This window comes from Engystomops pustulosus, chromosome 1 (assembly GCF_040894005.1).
Source record: "Engystomops pustulosus chromosome 1, aEngPut4.maternal, whole genome shotgun sequence".
Taxonomy (NCBI): domain Eukaryota; kingdom Metazoa; phylum Chordata; class Amphibia; order Anura; family Leptodactylidae; genus Engystomops; species Engystomops pustulosus.
The window spans coordinates 191,589,224-191,606,545 of record NC_092411.1 but is presented as its reverse complement, the minus strand read 5'-3'; the positions used below and the strand labels follow the sequence as shown (position 1 = coordinate 191,606,545).

The 17,322-nt window shown below is 40.8% G+C and overlaps 1 protein-coding gene across 6 annotated transcripts in view; it reads right to left on the bottom strand.

Annotated features, from left to right (window-relative positions):
* Positions 1-221: 221 nt before the first annotated feature.
* LOC140070042 (UDP-glucuronosyltransferase 2A2-like) overlaps positions 222-17,322 on the bottom strand; it is a 35,471-nt gene continuing 18,370 nt past the window's right edge. For 5 of the 6 annotated variants that reach the window (XM_072116392.1, XM_072116386.1, XM_072116397.1 and 2 more), the window contains exons 2-6: positions 12,493-12,641; positions 8,766-8,897; positions 8,583-8,670; positions 5,644-5,863; positions 222-519 (exon numbers count right to left, since the gene is read on the bottom strand). In XM_072116392.1, coding sequence (XP_071972493.1) covers positions 240-519; positions 5,644-5,863; positions 8,583-8,670; positions 8,766-8,897; positions 12,493-12,615 — 843 coding nt within the window. In that variant the 5' untranslated portion in view covers positions 12,616-12,641 and the 3' untranslated portion in view covers positions 222-239. Of the gene's footprint in view, positions 520-5,643; positions 5,864-8,582; positions 8,671-8,765; positions 8,898-12,492; positions 12,642-14,105; positions 14,736-17,322 lie in introns of all 6 variants that reach the window. The other variant, XM_072116405.1, reaches the window with a different exon arrangement.

The window sequence follows — 17,322 nt, the reverse complement described above, 5'->3', positions numbered from 1 at the left end:
GAAGGGGTGCTTGGTGTTGAGCCTCTAATGAACAATAGTGAACGGTCATTAATAGTATAGGGTGGAAAAATATCTTTGAACTTGAATCAATATCTGCAAAGAAGAAAAGTTTATGGAATATATTTGTTCAACTTCTACCTATATCCAGTCAAGTGCCACATAACTGATGTTTCTGGTAGAAAAATGGTTGTAAACATAGATGGCACCAGTAAAGCACATAGTGAAGGCAATTAATTTTTTTAATGTTTTTTCTGCTTTCTCTTGGCAGGGCGGCACTTTCTGCAGCAAAATGAGAATATTTTTATAGTAATAAAGAGAACCATTAAGAGGCAGACAAGTAGGAAACCGATGACGTCCAAACAGTGGTACTGGTACCAGGTTAGATCGTGGGATGCTGGGCGTAGATGCTTTGCGCCTTTGTGACGCATGACAAACTCTATCCAGAAGACAGCCCTGTCTAGAGGTTTCACTGGCTGGTCATGGTGAATCTGTGATATCCGCATGGCATTTTCTTTATAACTAAAATATAAAATATAGGAAAGGTTTTGCCTTATTAAACATAAAAAAATTATACAAAAAAATCATCTAAAGAATGAAAGGGGTTACAATTACGCATTTTCTACTATTTGTACACCTAGACTGTGTTTTCTATGGTAACTGACAACAAACGTGTAATCAGCCCATGAGCTATAAACAAGCCATAAGCAAGACAACTGCATATGGCATTGGTGGTGTGAGGAGTGCTTACACACTAATCTCAGTAGCATAAGAATAAAGGAAAAAGAAACGGCTTGAGTCAGCTCACCATGTGATACAACTCTCTCAATCAGCCAGGTTTTTCACAGAAAGTCTGGCTGCGCAAAGATATCCAAGGAAAAACAAAAAGTGGTTGCTCCAGCGTGGAATAGGAAAAAGGTATTTAAAAACAAAATATGTATTTAATCCATGTTAAAACATCATGTGCACATGAAAAAAGGAGGACAAAACTGCACGTCTGTTGACATGTTTCAGAAAAAACTATTACTTAATCCTAACAATGGGTGCTTGATAGCAAGGACACTAAGTTAAAATAGGGAACACAGAAATGCATTATGGGAAAACACAGGGAGGGAGGAAATAGGAATGGATAATAACACAGTTACAAACAGTGACGCATAAGTTGTAATAGAACTTGTAATAAGACATAACAACTAATAAAGTGTAATATGTAGTAAACTTAGACAGTAGGGATGACTGTAATTTAGTGTCGATATCCAATAGGCTTCCTGTGTTAAAACTGGAGGAGACTGGTTGTCTGTTATGATTAAGAAATAGTATTTTCTGCAACACATCACCAGGCATCGTTTCCCATTTTTCACATGTGCACACGATGTTTTAACATGGATTAAATACATTTTGTTTTTAAATACCATTTTCCTACTGCACATTAGAGCGACCACTTTTTGTTTACCGTGATCACAGACATACCACAAACAGCAGACCATGGGGATGAGGCCTAATCCTTCAGTCATGCCTCCGTTTTCCAGTTACGTAGAACAATAGAGACCACACTCTTTGTGATGGGTGGTACTCAATGTAGGAATCTCAATCCAACTATATCCATATAGAGCACATGGCATCATTTTGCAATTATTTTCAGTGAATATTTCACATAACATATCCTTCACTGTAGTGTGTGGAGCGACCTGGTGGTATACTGCCGCAGCAAGGACAACCTGCTTTGCGGCGGGCACCCGGTGAAAACCGGGTGCCACTTAGACTCCCAGGTGTCGGCTTACATCTTAACTCGTGGTGGTACAGTGGGTCCACTACCCCTGAATCCTGACATCCTGATGCAAACAGTGCATTGAAAGAGGAGGTTACAGACTCCCAAAACTATCAAACCAGAGATGCTGGAAGAATTCCTAACAGACTTTTTTGCGGCTCTGCTACCAGATTCACCCCAGTGATTTACTAATTGACAGGGTGCACAGATTGCCTAAAGCTAAGTCCCTTCCCTCATCAGTACCAAGGGATGTGATTGCCAGACTGCACTGTTTTCATTTTAAGGAGAAGCTAATGCAGAAAGCGAGGAACCCTGAAGAAAAAACAGAATGATGCCGGGATATCGCCTTATTTACAGATTTATTAGCTGTTACTTTGGTGAGGAGGCGGGAATTTTGGGAGGCTGCAAAAATTCTATGGTTTCATAATGTTCTGTATTAGTGGGGGATCCCTGTAAAGCTTATTACAAATATGGATGTAAGGAACAATGAGGCCCCTACGGCAGCAAAACTACAAGAGCTGCTTCAAGAATGGCAGCTTGTTCCAAAGGTGGACTTCCCTGCATCTCAGCCCAAGTCCACCACAACACCATCTTGTCTGGAGGAAGAAGTGGAATTGGTGACTGAAACATGACGTGATTGTACTGCATTTTGGATCCTCCCAAGTGTAGGGAGGTTTCTCCTGCTCTTGGTGAGACTTATGTTGTATAAAAGGCATTTGCTAGATCAGGGTGTTTCTGGCAAACACGACTTGCACCCTTTTTCAATGATATTTGTATTTTGTGACATACATCACTGCAGTTTTTGTTTAACACCAGGTCATTTTTTCTTTTCTCCGCAGGCAAGTGGTAAGAAAGATTATGTAAATGTGAGATACGGCTATGTAATTAATCTCCCTCTCAGCAATGTATGCATTAGCATGTTAATGTTTTTTCATTATGGTACCAAAATTTACATCAGTAAATGTTAAAGGGACTTAATAGCCCACATAAGAGGTCGATCACGGGGAAAGAAGCATTACACTCAAAAGCTGATGTCTAATATCCACCGTGAATAAGGGAGCTAATCAGACATCACTATGGGGCAGATTTACTTACCTGATCCAGTCGCAATCCAGCAGCGCGTTCTCCGATGCTGATTCGGCTTCTGCTGGGATTCACTAAGGTTGTGCGCCCCATGTCCACTAGGTGTCGGTGCTGCGCTGAAGTCCGCTGGAGTTCACCTGCTTCATTCCAGGGCATGTGAGTGATATTCTTGCAACACAATTTTTTTTTTAATTCTGCGGTTTTTCTGAATCAGTCGGGTTTTCTGATGGCCACGCCTCCCGATTTTTGTCGCGTGAAAGCCGGCACCAATGTGCCACAATCCGATCACGTGCGCCAAAATTCCGGGGCAATTCCGCGCAAATCAGAAAAATTCGCGAAACCTGGCGGAAAAACGTGAATCGGACCCTTAGTTAATGTGCCCCTATGACTGGTGTTGGATATAAAATATAGTGCTTCTTTTACAATATAGTCTAAATGTATCCAACACTTTAATTGTTTTATATTACATCAAATATTTCAGCCAAAAGTCATAAATATTTGTCACTAGGCCACTTCCTATTTGCAGGTAAGTTGAAATGTGTTTGTAAAACACATAGGGGCAGATTTATAAATCTGTTCACATCAGAAATCTGTGCAAAAAATGTTTTGCAAATGATACTTTTGAAAATAATGGGGGAGATGTATCAAGTATTTGTTTCCTGTGAGTTGGCATTATATTTCTTTACTTGGGTTTGACGCAAATGTTACCAGAATATATTTTCTGATCTTGTTCATCCATTAAATATGCAGCAAACCTCTGTGCATTCAATCATCAGAACAAATCATTCTTAGGCCCCTTCCACACTAGCGTTTTTCACGCGCGAGTTCTGCGCGTGCTTTTGACGCGCAGAACTTGCATTGCACTCTGTCCCATTGTATACAATGGGTCTTTCCTCATTTGCGTTGTTTTGCACGCGCGTGCTTGCGTTTGTTTTGACGCGCGTCAAAATCGCAGCATGCTCTACTTTTGCGCTTCACACGCGTTTTTCACCGCCCCATTCAAGTCTATGGAGACGCATCAAAAATGCATTGCACTCGCAAGCATTGCAAGTGCAATGCGAGTGCAATGCGTTTTAAATGTATGGGTTGCTAGGTGACATGAATAATTCCCCTGCTCGCGATCGTGCATTTAATTTAAAAAACACAATGAAGAACAGTGAAGAATAGAATAAAAACAGTGAACACAGTGAACACAGGATCATTTAAGTGAAAAACACAGTAAAGAACACAGTGAAGAATAGATTACAGATGTTCGGCACATCTGCTTACTTGTCGGGAGATACGCGCGGAACGGTGTGAACAAAATAGCATGTGAAGAACAATATATATATGTGTAAAGAACACATTGCAGATGTTTCCATACATCTGCAATGTCTTCTTCACACATATATATTGATCTTCACATGCTATTTTGTTCGCACCGTTCCGCGCGTATCTCCCGACAAGTAAGCAGATGTGCCGAACATCTGTAATCTATTCTTCACTGTGTTCTTTACTGTGTTTTTCACTTAAATGATCCTGTGTTCACTGTGTTCACTGTGTTCACTGTTTTTATTCTATTCTTCACTGTTCTTCACATCTGCTAACTTGTCGGGAGATAATATACGCGCGGAACAGTGAAGAAAAGATGTTTGCATACATCTGATAATGGAAAAAGAATGTCTTCAGATAAGTTATCAGATGTATGCAAACATCTTTTCTTCACTGTTCCGCGCGTATATTATCTCCCGACAAGTTAGCAGATGTGAAGAACAGTGAAGAATAGAATAAAAACAGTGAACACAGTGAACACAGTGAACACAGGATCATTTAAGTGAAAAACACAGTAAAGAACACAGTGAAGAATAGATTACAGATGTTCGGCACATCTGCTTACTTGTCGGGAGATACGCGCGGAACGGTGCGAACAAAATAGCATGTGAAGATCAATATATATGTGTGAAGAAGACATTGCAGATGTATGGAAACATCTGCAATGTGTTCTTTACACATATATATATTGTTCTTCACATGCTATTTTGTTCACACCGTTCCGCGCGTATCTCCCGACAAGTAAGCAGATGTGCCGAACATCTGTAATCTATTCTTCACTGTGTTCTTTACTGTGTTTTTCACTTAAATGATCCTGTGTTCACTGTGTTCACTGTGTTCACTGTTTTTATTCTATTCTTCACTGTTCTTCACATCTGCTAACTTGTCGGGAGATAATATACGCGCGGAACAGTGAAGAAAAGATGTTTGCATACATCTGATAACTTATCTGAAGACATTCTTTTTCCATTAAATAAAAAATATTATTCCCGAACCATGGTCCCTTTGAAAAAGTCCAATTGACTTTAAAAAACGCGTGAAAAACGCAAAAACGCTAATGACTCCAAGGAAAAATGGAACAAAAACGCAGCCAAAAACGTCAGTTTTTCACGCATTGCACCCTGACGTGAAATGCAACGCTAGTGTGGGAGGGGCCTTAGGCTATAGTCACATATCAGTTTTGGTCATTGCTTTGAAGTGGTTGCAAGGCAAAACCAGGAGTGGGTCAAAAAGACAGGATATGGGAATCTTACAATTATAACATATCAGTGTGCAGTCTCCACACCGATGTTTAGGCACCCAATGACTGAAGCACAACACTGAACAAGTAACTGCTATGTGAATAAGGCCTTAGTCTATTAGTAACTGATTTAGTCACAGATATGTCTGCTGGCCATTCTTACTGTAACAGTTGCACTCTCACCTGTCAGTCTTCCCATACTCTATTATTATTTGAATATAAAACTTACTCATGAAGATCTTACCTTGGATCGTTAATAACAGTGTTAACCGCGTCCAATAAGTCTTGGCTTTGCATTTGGTTAATGTCTAGCATTACAGCCATGCCTTTGGTCTTCATATGGATAATATTATCTGGCTGGTCAGCAAATAGTGGAATCCCAACCATAGGCACTCCGTGATAAATGGCTTCATAAATTCCATTGGTTCCTCCATGGGTAATAAATGCTTTGGTCTTTGGATGACCTATGATGTGTTAAATGGTGTGTTATTAATATCATAACATTTTAAAAGTGATTGTCCAGTTATAATATCCCCCAAGTTATGGTACTTTAAAGGGAACCTGTCACCAGGGACCTCATTTTCACTAAAGGCAGATTGTAAAAGCCACCTGCAGTGCAAAAATGCTTCTCTGCCTTTTCTAAGCATTTGCATTACAATATAATTGTGTGTTATAACTTACTCTTGTATCCTGACAAAATTCTGGGGTAGTCACAGGGGCTGGACTTTGGTTTGGATGCATTTCAAAAAACAACATATGACTTGTCTGAGCTGCAGGCTGCCTCCATCTTTGTGCTTCTGTACATCTTTGTCCCACCCCCACTGATGTCAGGCTGACCAGGCTGTGACCTCTGAGAAGGAGCAGGAGGTGGAGCTGCACAGGAGTACAAAGGTTGGCGCCAAGCTGTGAGGAGGGAGTAACAAAGACAAGTCACATGTTGTTTTTTGAAATGCATCCAAGCCAAAGTCCAGCCCCTGTGACTACCCTAGGATTTTGCCAGGGTGCAAGAGTAAGTTATAATACACAATTATATTGTAATGCAAATGCTTAGGAAAGGCAGAATTGCACTGCAGGTATAATAAGCTTCTGCAACCTGTCTTTAGTGAAAATGAGGCCCCTGGTGACAGATAAGACAACAAAAATATTACATAACTAAGCCAACTAAGACCTTTTTTCACAGTTCTGCTACCACTTAACAAGATACACAAATGTATGATACAATGGGTTTTCCTCCCCCTAATACTACTAAGGATCTATCCATCCTCCACCCCTGCTGATTAGATAAAAACACAGTTTCATCCATAGTGTATTGCCACTAATGACCTTGTATAAAGATAGGCTATTAGCAGTTGACTGTTATGGGTGCAGCACCAGTACACCCTTCCCAATTAGATATTGGAAGGGTCCATCCATAGTGTATCTCCTATCTGGCCTCCAGCATAAACAGTGCTGTGTTCTTCCAACTACTAATTAACTATCCTATGGATACTACTGACAGATGCCCTTTAAAGCGAATGTGTTTATGTTATGTGACTGTTAATGTTCATCATTCATCTGTAACCTGAAGCTTCCATTCAGCTTATTCCAAAAAGGGCCCCAGAGGATACAGCCATACTTACTGTACTTCTGGACTTATGAGAATATCTTTTTAGCACAAAACTATGATTCAGTCTTCAACCATTAGAGAAATTTACTCAAACAAATTTCATGAGGCTTTTGATTCCCCTCCCCCCATTCATCACAGGGTCCATTGCAAAACCTGGAAAAACCCATCAAACTTTCCCTCTGCTTGCAATAGTTATCCTCCTCCCTGATTCGATAATGACTCATTATGACTGTCATATTTCTTATTTTAGAATGTGAAATGTCACAACGTCTCTGAAATCTGAATGTTTATTACTGAGACCAATCAAAAGTGGTTTTATACTACTGCAGATATTAGGCACTGCCTATCATGATCATTGAAACATAAAGGACCTGGCTTAGCAAATCCCTCAATTTATCCCTTGAAAATTTCACCACATCAATTAAACAGGGTGCCAAGGTTATTTTATACAATCAGGCTGATCGTGGCTAGAACATTTTTAAACAGTGGGAAAAAAAGCACACAAATCCCTAAATTACACCTCTCAGAGCTCTCACATGTTATTAAAAATCTAAAATATTTTTTTGCGTTTTGTCTATACCTCAATCCTTTTGTGCCCTTGCTAAAAGAGTTTACCCGGATAAGTGTTTCTTGGGGGGGAGGGGTGTCCCACATAAGGCTGTACATATGGAATCCATATGGAATCCATGGAGCTGAGAGGGGCTCTATCTAATGAATCCATAGGGTGTGAGGGGGGCTTTATATAAAATACGCATGAGGAGCCTGTATATAAAATAACCATGAGGGAGTTGTATCATAAACTAGGGAATATTTTAGGGAACAAGAGACTGTTTTAGTTTCAGAATTTTTAATGCTGCCATATGAGTTTACTTCAAACGGGCCCACTGAGGCACTGAACTAATAGCTAAAACAGCAATATCTGTGTCAGGAACCAGGGGTAGTGAACCCACTGGACCACCGTGACAATGACGTAAGTCGACACCTGGGACCGGAGTCTAAGTGGTACCCGGTTTTCACCAGAGCCCGCCGCAAAGCAGGTTGGACTTGTTGTGTTGTGGTACCACCAGGTCATACAGGGGCAACTTTGTGGTGGAAGCCAAGGAATAGTACAGAATCGTACGGCAAACTCAGGGTCGGGGACAGGCAGGAGATCGAGACAGACAGCACAGGGTCAGAGTTGGGGACCTAGCGGTAGGTCAGGACAGGCAGCACGAGATCAGAGTCAGGAACGGAATCAAGGTCACAATGGGAAATCAGGATAAATCGCAAAGGGCTTGGAATAGAGCTTTCTCTTGGGCATAGAAGCACAAAGATCCGGTAAGGGTCACAAGAAGAGGTTGAGCATTTATAGGTTGTCAGTTGACCAGCACCATTTAGTGGTGCGTTTGCCCTTTAATATCTGACAGCTTGCGCACGCACCTAGGAGGCGGGGATGTGCGTGCTAAAGCAAGGAGACCGTCACTAGAAGGCGGCTAGTTAAGTGAGGCTGCAGGCGAGAGGGGGCACACGCAGGTACAGACAATCTGCTATCAAGGTATTCTTAAATGAACCTAATTGTTTGCACTTTGAAGACTTACCTAAGAGATCATTCTGTGGTATCCAGTCATATAACACTGTGTTCTCTCCTAAAGTGGCTGGTCTTTTACCACTGTATCTCCAGATGACCTATTTTAGATGGCAGACATTTTATATGTGTAGATATGACCAGCAGTGCTTCACAAATAACATTTCTTTGCTCCAATGTGGAGGGTCATCATTACCTTCTGTGGCAACTGGCTCAGAGCAGAAGCAATCACATTACTTCTTTCATCCGTCAGGTTTTTCACCATAGATCCAAGTGAGAATACAACAATACCGTGTTCTCCTGAGCTTTGTGCAATCTTTTCCATATCCTTCATTGAATAAAACACATTCACATATCATTTCCCAATAAACAAATAAACAAAAGTTAGCTATAGTATATCTAATGTCACATAAGCTATATATTGTTCTCTTAGCTTCACTTCACTGTCAATTTGAGACCTAATAATCTGGTTCAAAACCTATTAGTATGTGAATAGGGAGAACTTGCTTCAGCCCACGGTCAAAATCCTATGGTGAATAATAATAATAATCTTTATATATAGTGGCAACAAATTCTGTAATGCTTTACAGATTTGAATCATCCCCAATTCAGCTCCCTACCAGCTGCTAATACTGACCACAGCATCTAAATAAGTCGCATTGCATAGATAAGTGATCTACCTATTACTGCTGGCACAGCATGGCAGAATTTCGTGTACTGTTTGTAATGGAGGACAACTGGTGTACTAATAAAGGCAACCAGGTCTATTCTCATTTTACTATTGGACCTTTTCAGAGAAAGGGTATAATATGCTGTAGATGTATCAATAATCAGAGGTGGCGTGTTCCCTTCCCATCTACTCCTTCCCATGTCCCATGCCTCTTCTCAGCAGTCAGTAATTAATATCATGTGACCAGGGTGATGTCATCTAAAGTCCTTTACCAATTTAGGTTTGCAACATCTAACTCATTTATGTATTTGGGTATCACATGAAATCACAGCATTTCTCCATGGACTTCTACTGCTCCACCATGCAATCAGGTCTAGCTGTGTTTTCATGTGATCAGATACATGCATGGGGTAGATGTAGATAGGACATTAGATGACATCACCCTGATCACATGACATGAACTGGTCAATGATGTAACAAAGCTCTCTCTCTCTCTCAATGTTCCACACATCAGCATATCCTAGCAGTGAGACCTGTCAATCAGAAATAAGGAGGCAGGGCAATGCAAGTAAAATTTACTATTCAGGACTCACTTCAGGTGAGTTGCACAAACTGATTTGGGTAACACTGCAGTCATGGAAAGGAATCATTTAGGGATAAGGGCAATGCTTTATAATCATAATTTTGAATTAAGTATTTATCTTGGGTGGGTTAATTTAAATGGCAGGTTTAAATATCTCAGAACTTCAATTTATTTTTCCATTCTCTCCCCAATTAAAGAAACTTTACCATTTGTTGTCATGCATTGTGAACCAAACATACCTTGAGAATGCTGTAGCTACATTGATGCAGCAATATTTCTTGTTTAATCCCTGATTCCAGTAGTTTTGCTCAAAAAACAATAATAACATTCAGGACCCTGGGAAAGCTGACTGCTGACATTCATAAACACATTACACAGAGCTTCCTGAACTGTCCAGACAGGAATAATCAACCTGAGCTGGATGACTCATTTGGTTAAGTTGATTGAAAAGTTTTGTTCATTGAATGTATTTTTGTTGCCTTAAATGGGTTCTCCCCCTAATAATCCCTTACCCATACCAACATATTTTTGTGTTGATCCTAAATAATCACATTCATTATTTCACCAACATACTTAGTCAGATAACTTACATGAAGGCTGGCTGTATGCTACATGGGGCTGGCTAGCTGTACACTACTGGGGCTGGCTGTATACTACTGAGGGCTGGCAGGCTATATACTACCGGAGGCTGGTATATACTACAGGGGCTGGCAGGCTATATAGTGGGGGACTGTGACCAATGCATTTCCAACCTTCGACTTATACTCCCGTCAATAGGTTTTCCCAGTCTTCAGTGGTAAAATTAGGTAGCTCAGCTTATACTCGGGTCGGCTTATACTTGAGTATATACGGGTATCATATTTTTGTATGTTCTTGATTAGGGTGAAACGGCTCTCCCTTGACTGTTTGTATTGTAGTTCTGTTATAATTTAAAACTAATTAACTGAAATATGAAAAAAAAAATCAAAATGTATTGCAAAGTTTGACACCAGTTATGCCAATACCCCATATGATGTGGTATACTGCTATATGGGCAATAAAGGGCAGGAGTGCCATTCACAGCAGATTTGTATTGTTACATTGTACATTATATACGATTTACATTTTCGGGGGAATGTGGACATATTACGGCTTATTTGCAGAATGAGATCCACTTTCCAGATGCCTCATTTTGGATAGTCTGTAGCTTATCAATGAGATTTTAATCTCTTTCAGGGTGGAGGAGAAGAAAATCACAAATTTTCTACAAATAATATGTTATTTTTATGCTTGCCCAATTTTAATCAATAAAAACAATATTGAAAAAAATAGAATTTGTTTTAGCAACTCCATATTTTCACAACTTCTTTATTTAAAGGAAACCTACCACTTAAGGGGTGAGCTGGTGCCAGAGCAGATTTTAGTTAGGGGAACAAAGCCCCTATCGCCGTTTTATAAGTTATATTAACTTATAACTCGGCGCACCGCACTTGGGCACGGCGCACCATGCGCGTGCCCGTGCGTGCGCCGGATTCTAAAGTGCTGGAGAGCCGGTGACGTCACCAAGCTCTCTGGCACACGCGCGCCTGCACAACTTAGCACGGCCTGTTTCCCCGTGCTAAGTTGCGCAGGCGCGCGTGTGCCGGGGAGATTGGTGACGTCACCGCCTCTCCAGCACGTTAGAATCCGGCGCACACACGGGCACGCGCATGGTGCGCCGTACCCAAGTGCAGTGCGCCGAGTTATAAGTTAATATAACGGCGATAGGGGCTTTGTTCCCCTAACAAAAATCTGCTCTGGCACCAGCTCACCCTGAGCTGGTGCCATGTATATGTGTCTAAACCTACCACTTGTAAGTGGTAGGTTTCCTTTAAGTGCAAAAAGAGTTATTCTTTTTAGTGATATCATTTAGTGGCACATACCTTTTTTGATCACTTTTTAGAACATGTTTAGAAAAGCGATTTGATAAAAAAAATCATCTTTTTCAGTTTTTGAGGTTTTTTTTAACAGCGTTTAGTGAGCAAGAACAATAATCTACAGATGCTGTTTTTTTATACTTTATTATGAATTTCTAAAAGAAATGTGCTGTTTGTGTGGGACTTTTACTTTTTTATTTCTAATTTATTCTGAAAAAGTTTTAAACTTTTTTTTCACTTTTTTACATTTTATTTATACTTGTACTTGAACAAGGGAAGCAGTTTGTTTTGCAGTTTAAAGTAACTGTCTACATGTGGGCACATTGGGACTCATTTACTAAGGGTCCAAATTTCGCTGGGATTTTGGCGCACAAGATCGGATTTCAGCGCAATCACGCCGGGTTGCATGCGACGGAAATCGGGGGTGTGGCCGTCGGAAAACCCGACGGATTCGGAAAGACCGCGGTATTTAAAAAAAAAGGGTTGCTTGACATGCACTTACCTGCACCAAGAAATAGAAGGTGAATTCCGGTGAACTTGTGACCCACTTCTCTTAACGCCACCCCCCCTCCCTTCCAGTCTATGCTGGAAATCTTGCGGCAGACCATGGGAGAGGACAAACATAGAGGGAGCAGGGAGGTGGGTCACAAGGGCTGCAGGGGGCGTGCAAGAGCCAGAGCCCAAGAGCCAGACGGACTCCAGAAGCGTCATATAGGCTATACATTTTATTTAGCACTACTTATGTGTGCATGAGATACATTAGAGCTGCACTTACCTCTGGCAAAGGCTTTGGTGGTTTACAGTGCAAGCCTCCAACAAACTCGAAGTTAGGCAGGAGTGGTCTTGGATACTCAAAATCCCAGTATGTCCGAATGAGCCAAATTTCAGCTTTTCCCATAATTTCACACAGTGTTGTTGGCCGGCCTAGTAACACAAAAACAAAATAATGATGCTATCTATTAAATTACTTTTGCATGCTAGTGCGATACAGGTAACGAAAGTATTTTCAGGACATTGAGTGATATAATTGGAATCCTCTTGAAGTCTATCAATCTAACTTTTTAAAATTAAAAGTATGTTACTTTTATCATACTTTTTATTGTATTTTAATGATTTTTCAAAGATTATTTTTAATCACTTTTTTACTGTTCTCTTAAACATCCAGTTTTCTGTCTGTCCCAGAAATTGTGAGCTGTGGTGGTGCAGTATCGCTAGATTGTCTGTGCCTCATTCTTAAGGTATTTTTCCCATTCTTTCTTGAGTTCCTGGCAGCCTTGCATTATTTTATCCACCACCTCATTCCATACAAATTCGCTGACCAAAACAGTATTTATCAGAAACAAACAGAACCATAGATCTTGATTTGAGGATTGTCTCCAACTCTGAGAAGCATCTGCCCAGGTTTGTCTCCAATTTCATGAACACATTTGCATACCTCCCAACCATCAAAAATTTTTGGGCTCTCTCCCGCTGTCCCACTAGTCGGGAGAATTTCTCAATAAAAGCTATGCCTCCATCCTCCGGACACCAACAGAGTTAAGAGTGCTAGTGCAGAGTGCTGTGTTGTGTGTAGCAGAGCTGGCAGGTAATGACGTTATGTGATGATGTCATGCCAGCCTGCCTGCTGCTACAGCGGAAAGAGAGGAAAGAGGAGCTGCTATGGGGAAGGTGTGTTTATTATTTTTTTGTGGGGGCACAAGAAGAGGGGGAGCTGCTGGGGGGGGGGGCAAAATAACAAGTGGAGCTGTTGGGGGGTGCAAAATAAGAAGGGGGCTGTGTGACGGTGCAAAATAAGACAAGGAACTGCTGGGGGGGGGGAAATATAGTAATTAAGTGAATAAGTAATTTTATATATATAATATTTATTATATAATATAAGCAAATTGATTTCTCAGTAGATTGTAGATTACTTAGTTTGTAATGTGAATGGTTGACTTTACAGAATCTTTGGTTTACTAATTAACCTTGTATATATTTTGAAACTACATTGGTTATGTCATCCATATTGTAGGTCTGGCTGTTATGTGAAGCCACACTGGTAAGGTCTATTACACAGAATATCAATCAAATTTTCTAAGAATAAGAAATCATAACTTTTACATGAATTTTACAAATATTTTTAAGAACTATAATGTGCAGTAAAATACTTTATTAGCCAAGTAAGTCTGAATAGGGTATTTATTTGAATTTGTGAACAATTTGAGATTACTAGGGGAACGATAGGGGTCCAATACCTGGCACAAATTGGCTGCATTCCTCATAGGATATTGACATTCATTCATCACATGGCATCACATGGTGGTGTGCAGATATTATCCTTATTCCAATCTAAAGTCCTTTTTACAAAAATAAATTCAGCAAGAACAATTTGGAAGCAAAAAGACTTACCTATTGCCTCACTATAGTACTGATTCCAGATTGGTAAAACAACAAAATAAAATATGGCATCTTGAGATAAATAGAAAATTGTATTTTTCAGTCTTCCAAAAAAAGACATTTTATCAGTTAACTGAATCATTGTCCCTGGTACGTAAGAATATGGTGTTGGAATGTGAGCACAATTTCTCTCCAACACATTGCCCATTGAGAACCTGAAGGAGTAAATGAATGGGACTCCAATAATCTCAGCAATAAGCTCTCCACAAGGAGCCAAAGGGTCAGCAATCAGGATGTCAAACTTCTCCTCCTTCAGTTTATTTAGCAGTTCCCTTCTCTTTATAATGCCATCACACACCAGCCCGTCTAATTCCTGACCGTCCGCTATGGCCTTATTCATTCTTGAAAAGAATTCCCAGTAGGACATATTTGGCAGCTCATAAATCCATATGCGCAGGAATTCCTCCAGAAGCTCTACTCTTCTTTGTTTCTCAAATGCAACTGGAAACACCTCAAACTTTAAAGCCGTTGTTTTATTTGTGTCCATGATCATGTTGCCTGAATGAACTAGCACAGTAACCTCATGACCTTTGTGAGCCAGGTTCTCCAGGATGATATTTAGATTCAAAAAATGGCTCCCATCTGTGGGCCATGCCAGGATTTTTCCTGAGGAGGCTGTGCTGAAGAAGCTAGCAAGCAGCACAAGTAAAAGTCCTGCTCTGTGCATTGTGAGCTCTGAGTGCAGCTCCATTGGAGATATTCCCTCTCTCAAGAGTGACTTTGTAAGCTTGTGTATATCAGGAAATGACTTGATAGCACAGACCATTGCAAAAGAACTTCCTTTACTATTGGATAATACAATCTTTCCAGGTTTTTTGCTCAAAGTGCCCCACCTACAGGTCACATGGTTATTTGCATTTCAGAGGAGAAGGCTCAAAGTCCATTATTTCCATACAGTTGGTTACAGTCTATGCATTACATTGCTCATCACTATAAGAATTGTTATTAGTTTTAAGGAAACTAAGAATGATTTTGGATTGAGGTTTTGACATAAAGTAAACCTGTCGGGTGCTGCCTTGCTGACTGTTGGATTTGATTGTAGAAGAAGAGATGACCTCTATAATATTATATGGTCAGATCTGCTGTATTCTGCTTCCTTGTGAAATGTAGGGAAAACTTTAATAGTTTTATACTTTAGTGATATTAGATCATGAAACTAAGACATTCAAGTAGAAGCATGCAGTGGTTATTTACTCATATCAAACTATTACAAAAGCCAACAACTGTGATGATTATACCCCTATAAAAATGTCAGTGACTTAATAACTTATCATGTGCCTTGAGAATCAATTAAAGCTTCACAACAACATTGTAATGAGGACTCTGCACTCAGGGAAGACAAACGGGACAGTGAACCCTAAACTGAACCCCCAAACTGGCACCTGCCTGCTTACTTTAGCGTATATGGGACAACGATCAAGGTCAACTTGCAGACATAAAACAAGACTCACAAACCTCCGGGTCACAACTAGAAACTGCAGAACATCAGAGTCCTAAGGGAAAGTCACAGAACGTAAGGCAGGATGAGATAAACAGAAATTCAGAAATATAGCAAGAGCAAACATGAACTATAAAACCAGTAGAGAATACAAGCGGCAATGTACCAGCTGTGACCCGGATATATATACACTCACCGGCCACTTTATTAGGTACAACATGCTAGTAACGGGTTGGACCCCCTTTTGCCTTCAGAACTGCCTCAATTCTTCATGGCATTGATTCAACAAGGTGCTGGAAGCATTCCTCCGAGATTTTGGTCCGTATTGACATGAAGGCATCACACAGTTGCCGCAGATTTGTTGGCTGCACATCCATGATGCGAATCTCCCGTTCCACCACATGCCAAAGATGCTCTATTAGATTGAGATCTGGTGACTGTGGAGGCCATTTGAGTACAGTGAACTCATTGTCATGTTCAAGAAACCAGTCTGAGATGATTCCAGCTTTATGACATGGCGCATTATCCTGCTGAAAGTAGCCATCAGATGTTGGGTACATTGTGGTCATAAAGGGATGGACATGGTCAGCAACAATACTCAGGTAGGCTGTGGCGTTGCAACGATGCTCAATTGGTACCAAGGGGCCCAAAGAGTGCCAAGAAAATATTCCCCACACCATGACACCACCACCACCAGCCTGAACCGTTGATACAAGGCAGGATGGATCCATGCTTTCATGTTGTTGACGCCAAATTCTGACCCTACCATCCGAATGTTGCAGCAGAAATCGAGACTCATCAGACCAGGCAACATTTTTCCAATCTTCTACTGTCCAATTTCGATGAGCTTGTGCAAATTGTAGCCTCAGTTTCCTGTTCTTAGCTGAAAGGAGTGGCACCCGGTATGGTCTTCTGCTGCTGTAGCCCATCTGCCTCAAAGTTCGACGTACTGTGCGTTCAGAGATGCTCTTCTGCCTACCTTGGTTGTAACGGGTGGCGATTTGAGTCACTGTTGCCTTTCTATCAGCTCGAACCAGTCTGCCCATTGACCTCTGGCATCAACAAGGCATTTCCGCCCACAGAACTGCCACTCACTGGATGTTTTTTCTTTTTCGGACCATTCTCTGTAAACCCTAGAGATGGTTGTGCGTGAAAATCCCAGTAGATCAGCAGATTCTGATATACTCAGACCAGCCCTTCTGGCACCAACAACCATGCCACGTTCAAAGGCACTCAAATCACCTTTCTTCCCCATACTGATGCTCGGTTTGAACTGCAGGAGATTGTCTTGACCATGTCTACATGCCTAAATGCACTGAGTTGCCGCCATGTGATTGGCTGATTAGAAATTAAGTGTTAACGAACAGTTGGACAGGTGTACCTAATAAAGACGCTAATTGTTTAGCACAAGGCACTAAGTGGTTTCCTGATCCTGGTACATTTTAGAGAATATATCAGAAACCCCCCAAATGAAAGTCTTCCTTTGGGAGATAGATAAATCAGTAATGAAATCCATAGAAATATGGGTCCAGGGTTTTTTAGGCAGAGGGATTTGTTAGAGGACTCGAAAGTGGAAATTAGGGGGTTCAAATAGTTTAACCCTCAGGAGTATTTCTAGGTGCTAGACCCTGAGTGTTAGCAGTAAAGGTGGCGAGATCATGATTGATGACGGAAATAACAATACCAGGGGATAGGATTCTATTTTGGACAATGTCTGGGGTGATTTCATTA